At 43.7% G+C, this 16,241-nt stretch overlaps 1 protein-coding gene across 2 annotated transcripts in view; it reads right to left on the reverse strand.

Moving 5' to 3' along the window:
• The window catches only part of EBPL (EBP like), a gene marked incomplete at its 3' end in the record, with an annotated part of 43,179 nt that extends 27,463 nt beyond the window's left edge, over nt 1–15,716 (reverse strand). The window contains exon 1 of one of the 2 annotated variants that reach the window (XM_079721558.1): nt 15,623–15,716. Coding sequence is in view for 1 of the 2 variants with exons in the window: in XM_079721559.1 (XP_079577685.1) it covers nt 15,312–15,482 (171 nt within the window). Of the gene's footprint in view, nt 1–15,311; nt 15,513–15,622 lie in introns of those variants that run through there. The other variant, XM_079721559.1, reaches the window with a different exon arrangement.
• Nucleotides 15,717–16,241: the final 525 nt, after the last annotated feature.

The following is a 16,241-nucleotide window of genomic DNA, read 5'->3' on the forward strand; positions in this document are numbered from 1 at the left end:
ACTGATACTGCTATAAACTGAAAGGATAGAATCATTCTTCCATTCATTCAATATTAACAAATATTCCATAATAGCTCCTACAAACCAGGCAAACATGCCAGGTACTAGAGACAGAGAAAGACAAAACAGCTACAAATTGTGCTTAGTGTTATAAAGGACAAATGATATTTCCCTAGAGTATCTTTTCCATTTCAAAGGAAATAAATTTTACTTGTATTAAACTTTTTTGAAGTATTTACATACTTCCTCCTTATACAAAAGATTTTAGGTCAATTACAACAAAAACATTCATTAAATGGTAAAATATATATAATTTACCTTGAATTTGGATCAGGGTCACTAAGAATGTCTATATGCAGACCATCTTTTGTTGTTATTATAGAGCTTAACGTGATTCTGAGTTACCAAGCAGCCAAAGTGAAAAGGAGAAACATTTCTATTGTTCTTGCTGCCAGAGAGAAATAGACAGACCAATTTTTTAAGGAGAAGTTAAGCTTCTCCTAGCACTTATCTGCAAAAGAAATTTCTCATATGGGTTTCACATTGAGAGTGATATTAGTACCTATTATTCTCCAAATGAAACAATAGGAGAAAAACTCTGCTATTCCATAAGCTCTGAGAGGACAAGGGCCATCCATTTTGTTTGCATCTAGCACAGCAAGATGCAAGTACCCCAGCAGGCATTCAAATTTTGTGGAAATGAGGAACAACAGAAAAACACGTCATTTCTGAGATGTGGCTACATAGACAGCTATCCCTATTGCTAAGGAACATCCTTCTTCATGATGTTAGAAAACAGACTGAATTTTGGTCTGCAGAAGTACAAGGGCTGTCTACCCACACCCTAAGTAATGGACAGTGGGTCATTATGGGTGCTATTCCCTAGGCTTTTAATTAGGCACCATTTCTAAGTTTATACTAAGGTTTTGCAGAGAAACAGAACCACTGGGAGATTATATCTATATCTAAATCTATACGTATATATAGGTCTAGCTATCTACCTAGATCTATCTATCTATCTAAAGAGATTTATCATAAGGGACTGGCTTATGCAATTGTGAAGGCTGACATGTCCCACCATCTGCAGGGTGAGTCGTCAGCAAGCTAGAGACCCAAGAAAGCTAATGTAGTTCTAAGTCCAGAGGCCTGAGAACAGGGAGAACCAATGGTGGCGATCTAGTCTGAAGGTCAGCAAGCTTGAGACCCAGGAAAAGCCACTGTTTCAGTTCAAGTCCGAGGGCAGTACAAAGCCAATATCCCAGTTTGAAGGTAGTCAGGCAGAAGGATTTCTTGCTGACTTGAGGAAAGGCCAGTTTTTTTGTTCTAGTCAGGCCTTCAATTGATGGGATGAAGCCCACCCATGTTAGGGAGGGCACTCTGCTTTACCAATTTAAATACTAACCTCATCCAAAAACACCCTCACAGAAACACCCAGAATAACGTTTGTCAAAATATCTGGGTACCGAGGAGCTTCAAGATGGCAGAGGAGTAAGACGTGGAGATCACCTTCCTCCCCACAAATACATCAGAAATACATCTACATGTGGAACAACTCATACACAACACCTACTGAACGCTGTGCAGAAGACCTCAGACCTCCCAAAAGGCAAGAAACTCCCCACGTACCTGGGTAGGGCAAAAAAAAAAAAAAGAAAAAACAGAGACAAAAGAATAGGGACAGGACCCGCACCAGTGGGAGGGAGCCATGAAGGAGGAAAGGTTTCCACACACTAGGAAGCCCCTTCGCAGGCGGAGACTGCGGGGGCGGAGGGGGGAAGCTTTGGAGCCACGGAGGAGAGCGCAGCCACAGGGGTGCGGAGGGCAAAGCGGAGAGATTCCCGCACAGAGGATCGGTGCCAACCGGCACTCACCAGCCCGAGAGGCTTGTCTGCTCACCCACCGGGGCGGGCGGAGGCTGGGAGCTGAGGCTGGGGCTTCGGAGGTCGGATCCCAGGGAGAGGACTGGGGTTGGCGGTGTGAACACAGCCTGAAGGGGGCTAGTGCACCACAGCTAGCCGGGAGGGAGTCCGGGAAAAAGTCTGGAGCTGCCGAAGAGACAAGAGACTTTTTCTTCCCTCTGTTTCCTGGAACGCGAGAAGAGGGGATTAAAAGCGCCGCTTAAAGGAGCTCCAGAGACGTGCACGAGCCACGGCTATCAGCGTGGACCCCAGAGACGGGCATGAGACGCTAAGGCGGCTCCTGCTGCCACCAAGAAGCCTGTGTGCGAGCACAGGTCACTATCCCCACCTCCCCTCCCGGGAGCCTGTGTAGCCCGCCACTGCCAGGGTCCCAGGATCCAGGGACAACTTCTCCGGGTGAACATACGGCGCGCCTCAGGCTGGTGCAATGTCATGCTGCCTCTGCCGCCGCAGGCTCTCCCCGCACTCCGTGTCCCTCCCTCCCCTCTGTCTGAGTGAGCCAGAGTCCCCGAATCAGCTGCTCCTTTAACCCCGTCCTGTCTGAGCGAAGAACAGACGCCCTCAGGAGACCTACACGCAGAGGCGGGGCCAAACCCAAAGCTGAACCCCGGGAGCTGTGCGAACAAAGAAGAGAAAGGGAAATCTCTCCCAGCAGCCTCAGGAGCAGCGGATTAAATCTCCACAATCAACGTGATGTACCCTGCATCTGTGGAATACCTGAATACACAACAAATCATCCCAAATTGAGGAGGTGGACTTTGGGAGCAAGGATATATATATATATATATTTCCCTTTTTCTCTTTTTGTGAGTGTGTATGCGTATGCTCTGTGTGTGATTTTGTCTGTATAGCTTTGCTTTTACCATGTGTCCTAGGGTTCTGTCCATTATTTTTTTTGTTTGCTTGTCTGTTTTTTTAGTATAGTTTTTAGCGCTTGTTATCATTGGTGGATTTGTTTTTTGGTTTGATGGCTCTCTTCTTTCTTTCTTTCTTTTCTTTTAATACTTAAAATTTTTTTAAATAATTATTTTTTATTTTAATAACTATTTTATTCTATTTTCTTCTTTCTTTCGTTCTTTTTTTTTTCTCCTTTATTCTGAGCCGTGTGTATGACCAGCTCTTGGTGCTCCAGCCAGGCGTCAGGGCTGTGCCTCTGAGGTGGGAGAGCCAAGTTCAGGACACTGGTCCACAAGTGACCTCCCGGCTCCACGTAATATCAAACGGCAAAAGCCTCCCAGAGATCTCCATCTCAACGCTAAGACCCAGCTCCACTCAACGACCAACAAGCTACAGTCCTGGACACCCTATGCCAAACAACTAGCAAGACAGGAACACAACCCGACCCATTAGCAGAGAGGCTGCCTAAAATCATAATAAGGCCACAGACACCCCAAAACATACCACCAGATGTGGTCCTGCCCACCAGAAAGACAAGATCCAGCCTCATCCACCAGAACACAGGCACTAGTCCCCTCCACCAGGAAGCCTACACAACCCACTGAACCAACCTTAGCCACTGGGGGCAGACACCAAAAAAACAAAACGGGAACTATGAACCTGCAGCCTACAAAAAGGAAACCCCAATCACAGTGAGTTAAGCAAAATGAGGAGACAGAGAAACACACAGCAGATGAAGGAACAAGGTAAAAACCCACCAGACCTAACAAATGAAGAGGAAATAGGCAGTCTACCTGAAAAAGAACTCAGAATAATGATAGTACAGATGACCCAAAATCTTGGAAACAGAATGGAGAAAATACAAGAAACGTTTAACAAGGACCTAGAAGAACTAAAGAGCAAACAAACAGTGATGAACAACACAATAAATGAAATTAAAAATTCTCTAGAAGGAATCGATAGCAGAATAACTGAGGCAGAAGAACGGATAAGTGACCTGGAAGATAAAATAGTGGAAATAACTACTGCAGAGCAGAATAAAGAAAAAAGAATGAAAAGAATTGAGGACAGTCTCAGAGACCTCTGGGACAATATTAAACACATCAACATTCGAATTATATGGGTCCCAGAAGAAGAAGAGAAAAAGAAAGGGACTGAGAAAATATTTGAAGAGATTATAGTCGAAAACTTCCCTAATATGGGAAAGGGAAGAGTTAATCAAGTCCAGGAAGCATAGAGAGTCCCATACAGCATAAATCCAAGGAGAAACATGTCAAGATACATATTAATCAAACTATCAAAAATTAAATACAAAGAAAACATGTTAAAAGCAGCAAGGGAAAAACAACAAATAACACACAAGAGAATCCCCATAAGGTTAACAGCTGATCTTTCAGCAGAAACTCTGCAAGCCATAAGGGAGTGGCAGGACATAATTAACGTGAGGAAAGGGGAAAACCTACAACCAAGATTACTCTACCCAGCAAGAACCTCATTCAAATTTGACAGAGAAATTAAAACCTTTACAGACAAGCAAAAGCTAAGAGAATTCAGCATCACCAAAGCAGCTTTACAACAAATGCTAAAGGAACTTCTCTAAGCAGGAAACACAAGAGGAGGAAAAGACCTACAAAAACAAACCCAAAACAATTAAGAAAATGGTAATAGGAACATACATATCGATAATTACCTTAAATGGAAATGGATTAAATGTTCCCAACAAAAGACACAGACTGGCTGAATGAATACAAAAACAAGACCTGTATATATGCTGTCTACAAGAGACCCACTTCAGACCTAGGGACACATACAGATTGAAAGTGAGGGGATGGAAAAAGATATTCCACACAAATGGAAATCAAAAGAAAGCTGGAGTAGCAATACTCATATCAGATAAAATAGACTGTAAAACAAAGATTATTACAAGAGACAAAGAAGGACACTACGTAATGATCAAGGGATGAATCCAAGAAGAAGATATAACAATTGTAAATATTTATGCACCCAACATAGGAGCACCTCAATACATAAGGCAAATACTAACAGCCATAAAAGGGGAAATTGACAGTAACATAATCATAGTAGGGGACTTTAACCACCCCACTATCCCCAATGGACAGATCATCCAAGATGAAAATAAATAAGGAAACACAAGCTTTAAATGATACATTAAACAAGATGGACTTAATTGATATTTATAGGACATTCCATCTGAAAACTACAGAATACACTTTCCTCTCAAGTGCTCATGGAACATTCTCCAGGATAGAGCATGTCTTGGGTCACAAATCAAGCCTTGGTAAATTTAAGAAAATTGAAATCGTATCAAGTATCTTTTCCGACCACAACGCTATGAGACTAGATATCAATTACAGGAAAAAATCTGTAAAAAATACAAACACATGGAGGCTAAACAATACACTACTTAATAACCAAGAGATCACTGAAGAAATCAAAGAGGAAATCAAAAAATACCTAGAAACAAATGACAATGAAAACACGACGGCCCAAAACCTATGGGATGCAGCAAAAGCAGTTTTAAGAGGGAAGTTTATAGCAATACAATCCTACCTTAAGAAACAAGAAACATCTCAAATAAACAACCTAACCTTACACCTAAAGCAATTAGAGAAAGAAGAACAAAAAACCCCCAAAGTTAGCAGAAGGAAAGAAATCATGAAGATCAGATCAGAAATAAATGAAAAAGAAATGAAGGAAACAACAGCAAAGATCAATAAAACCAAAAGCTGGTTCTTTGAGAAGATAAACAAAACTGATAAACCATTAGCCAGACTCATCAGGAAAAAAAGGGAGATGACTCAAATCAATAGAATTAGAAATGAAAAAGGAGAAGTAACAACTGACACTGCAGAAATACAAAGGATCATGAGAGATTACTACAAGCAACTCTATGCCCATAAAATGGACAACCTGGAAGAAATAGACAAATTCTTAGAAATGCACAACCTTCCAAAACTGAACCAGAAAGAAATAGAAAATACGAACAGACCAAACACAAGCACTGAAATTGAAACTGTGATTAAAAATCTTCCAACAACAACAACAAAATCTTCCAACAAACAAAAGCCCAGGACCAGATGGCTTCACAGGCGAATTCTATCAAACATTTAGAGAAGAGCTAACACCTATCCTTCTCAAACTCTTCCAAAATACAGCAGAGGGAGGAACACTCCCAAACTCATTCTACGAGGCCACCATCACCCTGATACCAAAACCAGACAAAGATGTCACAAAAAAAGAAAACTACAGGCCAATATCACTGATGAACATAGATGCAAAAATCCTCAACAAAATACTAGCAAACAGAATCCAACAGCACATTAAAAGGATCACACACCATGATCAAGTGGGGTTTATCCCAGGAATGCAAGGATTCTTCAATATACGCAAATCAATAAATGTGATATACTATATTAGCAAATTGAATGAGAAAAACCATATGATATCTCAATAGATGCAGAGAAAGCTTTTGACAAAATTCAACACCCATTTATGATAAAAATCCTCCAGAAAGTAGGCATAGAGGGAACTTACCGCAACATAATAAAGGCCATATATGACAAACCCACAGCCAGCATCGTCCTCAATGGTGAAAAACTGAAACCATTTCCACTAAGATCAGAAACAAGACAAGGTTGCCCACTGTCACCACTATTATTCAACATAGTTTTGGAAGTTTTAGCCACAGTAATCAGAGAAGAAAGAGAAATAAAAGGAATCCAAATCGGAAAAGAAGAAATAAAGCTGTCACTGTTTGCAGATGACATGATACTATACATAGAGAATCCTAAAGATGCTACCAGAAAACTACTAGAGCTAATCAATGAATTTGGTAAAGTAGCAGGATACAAAATTAATGCACAGAAATCTCTTGCATTTCTATACACTAATGATGAAAAATCTGAAAGTGAAATTAAGAAAACACTACCATTTACCATTGCCACAAAAAGAATAAAATATCAGGAAAAAACCTAACTAAGGAGACAAAAGACCTGTATGCAGAAAATTATAAGACACTGGTGAAAGGAATTAAAGATGATACAAACAGATGGAGAGATATACCATGTTCTTGGATTGGAAGAATCAACATTGTGAAAATGACTCTACTACCCAAAGCAATCTACAGATTCAATACAATCCCTACCAAGCTACCACTGGCATTTTTCACAGAACTAGAACAAAAAAATTCACAATTTGTATGGAAACACAAAAGACCCCGAATAGCCAAAGCAATCTTGAGAAAGAAAAACGGAGCTGGAGGAATCAGGCTCCCTGACTTCGGACTATACTACAAAGCTACAGTAATCAAGACAGTATGGTACTGGCACAAAAACAGAAGTATAAATCAATGGAACAGGATAGAAACCCAGAGATAAACCCACGCACATATGGTCACCTTATCTTTGATAAAGGAGGCAAGAATACACAATGGAGAAAAGACAGCCTCTTCAACAAGTGATGCTGGGAAAATTGGACAGCTACACGTAAAAGAATGAAATTAGAACACTCCCTAACACCATATACAAAAATAAACTCAAAATGGATTAAAGACCTAAATGTAAGGCCAGACACTATCAAACTCTTAGAGGAAAACACAGGCAGAACACTCTTTGACATAAATCACAGCAAGATCCTTTTTGACCCACCTCCTAGAGAAAGGGAAATAAAAACAAAAATAAATAAATGGGACCTAATGAAACTTAAAAGCTTTTGCAGAGCAAAGGAAACAAGACGAAAAGACAACCCTCAGAATGGGAGAAAATATTTGCAAATGAAGCAACTGACAAAGGCTTAATCTCCAAAATTTACAAGCAGCTCATGCAACTCAATATCAAAAAAACAAACAACCCAATCCAAAAATGGTTAGAAGACCTTAATAGACATATCCCCAAAGAAGATATACAGATTGCCAACAAACACATGAAAGAATGCTCAACGTCATTAATCATTAGAGAAATGCAAATCAAAACTACAATGAGGGGCTTCCCTGGTGGCGCAGTGGCTGAGAGTCTGCCTGCTGATGCAGGGGACATGGGTTCGTGCCCCGGTCCGGGAAGATCCCACATGCTGTGCAGCGGCTAAGCCCATGAGCCATGGCCGCTGAGCCTGTGCATCCGGAGCCTGTGCTCCGCAACGGGAGAGGCCACAACAGTGAGAGGCCCGCGTACCGCAAAAAAACCCCAAAAAACAAAAAAACCTACAATGAGATATCATCTCACACCAGTCAGAATGGCCATCATCAAAAAATCTACAAACAATAAATGCTGGAGAGGGTGTGGAGAAAAGGGAACCCTCTTGCACTCTTGGTGGGAATATAAACTGATACAGCCACTATGGAGAACAGTATGGAGGTTCCTTAAAAAACTACAATTAGAACTACCATATGACCCAGCAATCCCACTACTGGGCATATACCCTGAGAAAACCATAATTCAAAAAGAGTCATGTACCAAAATGTTCATTGCAGCTCTATTTACAATAGCCAGGAGATGGAAACAACATAAGTGTCTATCATCGGATGAATGGATAAAGAAGATGTGGCACATATATACAATGGAATATTACTCCGCCATAAAAAGAAATGAAATTGAGCTATTTGTAATGAGGTGGATCGACCTAGAGTCTGTCAAACAGAGTGAAGTAAGTCAGAAAGAGAAAGACAAATACCATATGCTAACATATATATATGGAATTTAAGAAAAAAAATGTCATGAAGAACCTAGGGGTAAAACAGGAATAAAGACACAGACCTACTTGAGAATGGATTTGAGGATATGGGGAGGGGGAAGGGTAAGCTGTGACAAAGCGAGAGCGAGGCATGGACATATATACACTACCAAATGTATAATAGATAGCTAGTGGGAAGCAGCCGCATAGCACAGGGAGATCAGATCGGTGCTTTGTGACCACCTAGAGGGGTGGGATAGGAAGGGTGGGAGGGAGGGAGACACAAGAGGGAAGGGATATGGGAACAGATGTATATGTATAACTGATTCACTTTGTTATACAGCAGAAACTACGCACCATTGTGAAGCAATTTTACTCCAATAAAGTTGTAAAAAAAAAAACAAACAGTCATGTACCACAATGTTCATTGCAGCTCTATTTACAATAGCCAGAACATGGAAGCAACCTAAGTGTGCATCGACAGATGAATGGATAAAGAAGATGTGGCACATATATACAGTGGAATATTACTCAGCCATAAAAAGACACGAAATTGAGTTATTTGTAGTGAGGTGGATGGACCTAGAGTCTGTCATACAGAGTGAAGTAAGTCAGAAAGAGAAAAACAAATACTGTATGCTAACACATATATATGGAATCTAAAAAACAAAAAGAAGGGCTTCCCCGGTGGCGCAGTTGAGAGTCCGCCTGCTGATGCAGGGGACACGGGTTCGTGCCCTGGTCCGGGAAGATCCCACATGCCATGGAGCGGCTGGGCCCATGAGCCATGGCCGCTGAGACTGCGCATCTGGAGCCTGTGCTCCGCAACGGGAGAGGCCACAACAGTGAGAGGCCCGCGTACTGCAAAAAAAAAAAAAAAAAAAGAAAAAAAGAAAAAGAAAAAGAAAAAAAAAGAGAAAAAAGAAAATGGTCATGAAGAACCTAGGGGCAAGACGGGAATAAAGATGCAGACCTACTAGAGAATGGACTGGAGGATACGGGGAGGGGGAAGGGTAATTTGGCACAAAGTGAGAGAGAGGCATGGATATATATACACTATCAAATGTAAAATAGATAGCTAGTGGGAAGCAGTCGCATAGCACAGGGAGATCTGCTCGGTGCTTTGTGACCTCCTACAGGGGTGGGATAGGGAGGGTGGGAGGGAGGGAGACGCAAGAGGGAGGAGATATGGGGATATATGTATATGTATAACTGATTCACTTTGTTATAAAGCAGAAACTAACACACCATTGTAAAGCAATTATACTCCAATAAAGATGTTAAAAAAAACATCTTTTTTTATACCCCATGGCCCAGTCAAGCCGACACGTAAAATTAACCATAATAAACATTTACCACTAATACACACCTAAACTAACTGTGATTTATCAGGCTCACCAAACAGCACAAGGACTATACATTCATTTACCAGAGAGGATATCTATCTTAGAGTAGAACTGATGAAGATGATGATGCCAGAAAAGGAAAGAAAAACAGGAGCCAGTAACAGACGGTGAATTAAAAGGCAACTTCAGACCTCATGGTAAAGTAGGAGGAGGAAGAAATTTTTAGAAAGTCCCAAGGTCGGAGGCTGAAGTTATTGTGGTGGAAGGCGAAGAACAGATGGTGATGTTAAATGGAAAAGGGTAATGTCCAAAATACACAAATCAATAGGGACTTAAGCAGCCTCAGGACTTCTTGAAGAAAGACTACCCATGGGTGTTAAGGCAGAATGAATGGAGAGACTACCCAGCCCAGATTTTCTGTGACAACTGCCCTGCACCCTGATGGACAAGCCCAAGTCGTGCTCCACAGTGATGAAAAGGTGGGAGTGACCAGTCAAGGGGCTTGAGCAGAGGACAAGTGGTAGATTCAGGCAGATGCAGCTCTGCTGGAGGTCAGTTCACGCGGCCAGGCAGCACACGGTGTCTGTGTGCACACACCTCTGCCCCCACTCTCCCCTTGACCAGGCTCTTGCTCACAAACATGCTCAGACCTTCCCATCCTAAACCCAGAGTCTCTCGCCTGCCCCTGCCTGTCTTTTGAGCTTTCCTTTGTAAACAAAGAAGAACAAAGAGTGTTGCTCAGCTCCCAGCTCTACAAGAATTAAGTCAATAGCCACTGCAGTCGCTGACAGCGCACCCTGAGAGGAACCTGGGATGAAAGACAGGGTGAGACACTCTGTGCTTCAGAAAAACAGGCCCCACAGGTAGTTAGATGCATATCTCAGGAAGAATTTTTAAGAGCCCAGATTCTTGCATCTTCCTCTACATGGAAAAGCACTGATATCATTAACTGGAGATATCTGCTCTTTGCGACTAGCAGTGATCTTTTACCAAGATGTAGGCTGACTGCACATATTCCTGAGCCAAAAACCATAAACAAGCTGGTTTCTCCCCCATCGTTTGGGAGTAGTTTCCTCAGAGCTCCCAAGAGGTTGTCTCCCAGGCCATAGTCTTCAGTAAGGTCCCTGAATAAAACTCAAAACCCTTAGATTGTCCATTTTTCTTTAAGCCGGTGCCTCCCTACACTCTCCCTACCAAATCTCCTGAAGGTCTTGCATATGCAGCCTCCACTTCTTCTCTATCCCACCTGCTAAGCCCCTGCCTCTGGCTCCTGGTCCCTCCATTCAAGCAATACTACTCTACCACTGACTTCCTGATGGCTGGTCCCAGAGGCCCTGGCTCAGCCTTACCTTTTTTTAAATGTTAAATTTTAATTTTTTTAATGGTGCTGCGCATCGAACAGGGATCTTGAAATTCCCTCCCTTGGGTCCCAGGACCCAGCACTATCCTGTTCTTGGTCTTTCCCACTTTCTCCCCTTCCTGATCTTCCTCTCCCTGATTGTTCAATGCAGACATTTTAAAAGACTCTGCTGTCATCCCTCAGCCTTTTCACGTTTCTGTTTTCTCTTACTCAGAAGTCACTCATCTCCAGGGCTTCCTGTTGTCTCCTCCAAGGCAGTGAAGAACTTCCAACTCTCTATTCTGCCTTGTTTTCCCAACAGGTCTTACATTTTCAATGCCTTCTGGCCATCTCCCCTCAACCACACCCCCAGCCCCAGATGCACAGTTCTAAAATCCGACTTTCCTGTCTTCGTTAACGTTATCAACATTATCCATGTCGGCCAGGTTCTAAACCCCAAGATCATCTCCACCCACAATGTAAAAGGGGTCACTTTGACTTACAAAATTCTCCCCTGCAAAGTCTCTCGTATTTATCTTTCCTCCCATTTTAGCTTCCACCATCACCTTAGCTCAGCTCTTTCTTCTCACTCCTAAAATACTACAATTGCTTTTAGCTGATCTTCTCGCCCCTGAACTGTCCTTTCCAATCCACCCTGCACCTGTTGGGAGACAATTCTCCTTGACTATCTCCTCGTCCTGCACTGTCTGGGATGTCTGAGCACAGGCATTTACAGATAATTTAAGAATATTTATGTAAGGAGACATTCCAGGGAAGTAGAGCTTAGAGACATCTCCCTCCTGAGAAAAAGACCTCGCCTCCTCTTCCCCAGGGATTTGTTTTCATGCCTGAGTAAAGATACAGTCTCTCTCCAGAGAGAAGTATGAGCAGGTCACCAGCAGCTCCATATAAGAAGGGAGGCTGGGCTTCCCTGCTCCACAACGGGAGAGGCCACAGCAGTGAGAGGCCCGCGTACCGCAAAAAAAAAAAAGAAGGGAGCCTAATTTGGGGGGTTTCTCCTGTAATGCACCCCCAGCATGCACAGGTATCATCTGGCCCTCACTGTATTGCCCTGTGGAGCTTGGGGAATCAACCAGGCTAACCTGTTGAACTTGTAAGAAGGGTAGAATCTCAGACCCCTTACAGTTTGACTTACACCACCACCAAACTATCTTTTGAAAGATCTACTTTGGCCATACTTCCTTGCTTGAAACCCTTCAATGGCTTCCTACCACAGAATAAAACTCCAAGTCTTACCTGTCATTCAAGTTCCCTTTCCTGCCTGTCCTCCCACTTTATATAAGGGACTTGAGAATTTGAGGATTTTTGTATCCCCAGGGGTCATGGAAGCAACCTACCATGCATACCAAAGGAGGATTATAGTATTGAGAAAGAAAGAGAAAGTAAAGTTTTCAATAATCATCTAGGTCTGTAGATGTTTGTCAGTTGGAGAGATGTTGCTGGAATCTTACCCTATGTAAATCTTGTGCTCTAATCAATCTGGACTTCCAGATGTTTCCCAAACATAGGAGTACACATCCTGCTTCCAGGCTCTGGCCATGCCTAGAATGCTATACTTAGATTGCAGATGAGGGAAAACCCATGAAGCACCAGTGCAAGAAATGCCTATTGCCAACTTTTGAGGGATGGTGAGTCTCGCCATTGATTTCCTCATGTATGTCACCATGGCTCCTACCAGATGGGAAACGAATCAGACCTTCATCTTGGCCATAGCTGACTAAACTGAAGGTCAGTTCTGCAGCCCCAAATAACCACAGTCTGGCTGGACATCTGGGAGGTGAACTACCTCTGGGAATGCTTGGTCTGAAACTCTGTCCAATAGGGGAGCTCTGCATTTGATGGCGGCCAACAAACCCAAACATCTCTATTTGAGAAATAAAGGCAAAAGGGGTGAGGAGAGGCAGCTCAGGTTCTAGTGGGAACAAGTGAGTTGTGGTTTCAGATCTCCTCCAGCCTCTACATTCCAATCTTAGCTCCTGCCACATTTCTAGGCATTCTTGCAACGAACTCCCAATTATCCCAAAGATAATACGGACATGCATTTGTCTTGCAGGCCTCAACCACTTAGTCAAGTGCCTTCTCACCAATCTCTAAGACTTGTGTACCAAGATGCTGGTTGAAACAGTGTGTAAATAGTAAATTTAACCAGCCAATATTAACGGGCCTGTTTTTATTTATATTTCTTCATCAATGTAAGATATATCCCAATCTCAGAGACATAAAATATCAACAAAAGAAGCCACAGTGGTTATGTCATTCATTGTTGCAACGTGTGAAAAAATGTGTATTTTAGAATTAAAGAACTAAGATATGGTGCATTCAAACAGTGGGATGTTTTGCAGCTGGGACAGGTAAACGGCACAAGATGGGGCCGTGGGTGGGGGCAGGGAGGCATTTCCTTCAGAACAAGGAGGGGGGAGAGTGGAGCAATGATTCCAACCATGGGGCTACACCTCAAGTTGCCACAAATGGAGATGTGTGTAGTGCTACCTGTCACAGTCTGTGCGTGAAAAGTAGAATTAATTTTAAACCAGGTGGTAGACATATGTGTATATGTTTTAGTGTTTTTATAACTTTTTTGTGGGTCTAAAATATAATACTCTCTTAAGTGGGCCTAGTAACCTGATTACTGCCCCTGTTCTTTGGGACACCTTGTGTTCAGTGACAGCTTAAAAATCAATTCTATAAATAAAGAAGTTAAGGGAAGTATTTACTGTTATCTCCACAAGTTGACTATTAGGAAAGAAGGAATTTCATCATTCCAGCAACATCTGGTATGTTCACATATCCAACGGATAAATATCTATAGCCCTAGATGATTATCCAAAACTTTGCTTTCTCTTTCTTTCTCAATACTCCATCTCTCCCTCAGTATCCTCAGGTGGACTGCTTCCAGGACCCCTGGGGATACCAAAATCCGCAAATGCTCCAGTCCCTTAGGTAAAAACGGAGTAGTATTTGCATAGAACCTGACATCCTCCCTTATATTTTAACTGTCTCTAGCTTACCTTTAATGCCTCACACAATGGAAACGCTAATGTAAATCGCTGCAGGGAAGTAGGTTGTGAGGGTGGCAAATTCAAGTTTTGCTTTTTGGAAATTTCTGGAATTTTTTTTTTCTTTCTGGTATTTTCTATTTTCCACTGGTTGAATCCGCAGCTGCCGAGGAGGATGGATTGTATAGACTGTGGCTTCACATTAGCTATAGGTTTGCCTAGATTTAAGCAAGGTCAAATTTGCAAAAAAAGATATTGTGGCATAGTTTTAAACAACGCTTTAAAATAAGAGGTGCGTGCACAGGGAGGGGGGCATTTTCAATAGAATCCCTTAAATACAACCGCCCTGGCCATTTATAAAGTGAGTTGAACTTTTAAGGATATGTTTCCTAAGGCCTGGCGTGAAAGAAAGTGCAAGTTTTGGAGCCAGACTAAACCTGACTCTGAATCATGCCAGTTGTGTGGCACTATAAAGTCACCTAACTTTGCAGGGCCCGTCTTCTCCTCTGTAAAATGGGGACAGTAATAAGTACCTTACGGGGTGTTCAGAAATAGGTCAGAAATTTTAAACACAGTACTGTGCCTGCATACAGTCGTCACCCAATAAATGGTGACTACTATAGCGGGGCGGGGGGCTGGTTTTGGTCCAGGGCCCAGCATGCCTCATCACCTCTCCCTGCTCCCTCTGGGGCATTCAAAAACTCTCTCAATTACGTTCAACATTTATGTGCAGGATAAGATGTTAAGTAAGCCAAGGCCTTTCGGCAGTTTACAAACCGACTAACAACACCGTACACGAATAACAATTTTCATGGTTTTCTGACTTTTTGGGTTTTTTTTTTTTTTTTTTTTTTGGTAGAGGAATTGGCACCATAGGGAGGCTGCGCTCTCATTTTACAGACTTGGGACCTCGGAGAGGTGTAGCATATGGCCAAAGGCCACGGGCACCGCGGCCTCCAGAGGTTTCCCGGGTCTCCCGCCACAGGGGACGGGGCGGCCGAGTCGTCCATGTCATTTTCTGGAAACTCTCTGGGACAAGGGAGGGAAGGGTCCCAAGAAAGGCGGCGTCCGCCCGCGTTTTCGATGCCGAGGAGACCACACTTACCAGTGCGAAGTGTACCAGCGCGTCGAAGCAGAGCCAGGCTAGCGCCCCGCGGTCCACAGCCCCCAGCCCGCGGCCCAGGCGCAGACCCAGTGCGCAGCCCACGGCCAGCAGCGCGGCGCACAGCAGCAGCGGGCCTCCAGCCACGTCCCCCAGCTCCCAGCCGCCGCGCATGCTTCCTGCTCCCGGCGCGACTGCGGGGCACCTACAGCCAGGATTGCCCGGTGCGCCGGGAGAGGCGGGGCGGCGAGGGGGCGGGGCTACTTGGCCGGGGCGGGGCGGAGCGGAGCGGAGCGGAGCGGAGGGAGGCTTACCCTTCCGCCTGGCCGCCCTGCAGCCCCGCCGAGTCGCTGGCTACCAGAGCCCGGAGGTTTTCTCAAGCCAGGAACGTGCTTACCTCCTCGCTTTACTGCCGGAACCAAACCTATTCCCAGACCACGCCCGAGGGACTGGTAATAGGACCACACCATTTGACGCAGTGTGATTTTTAACAAGGTTCAAAGCCTTACACCACAAAGTGAAATCCAGATGGTGGAAATTTTGCCAATAGAGGGGGGAGAATTTTAGGGACAAAAGGTTCTAATTAGGCTCTTGCAAGCAACCACCATTAGGCATTTTAAAGCCCTTGTGGCTTACTCTGACCCTATATCTTAAAAATCCAAAAAGCGGGGACTTCCCTGGTGGCGCAGTGGTTAAGAATCCGCCTGCCAATGCAGAGAACACGGGTGGGATCCCTGGTCTGGGAAGATCCCACATGCCACAGAGCAACTAAGCCCGTGCACCACAACTACTGAGCCTGTGCTCTAGAGCCCACGAGCCACAACTACTGACCCCGTGTGCCACAACTATTGAAGCCCGGGCACCTAGAGCCAGTGCTCCGCAACAAGAGAAGCCACTGCAATGAGAAGCCTGCACACCGCAACAAAGAGGAGC

This window comes from Hyperoodon ampullatus, assembly GCF_949752795.1.
Source record: "Hyperoodon ampullatus genome assembly, chromosome: 16".
NCBI lineage: Eukaryota > Metazoa > Chordata > Mammalia > Artiodactyla > Ziphiidae > Hyperoodon > Hyperoodon ampullatus.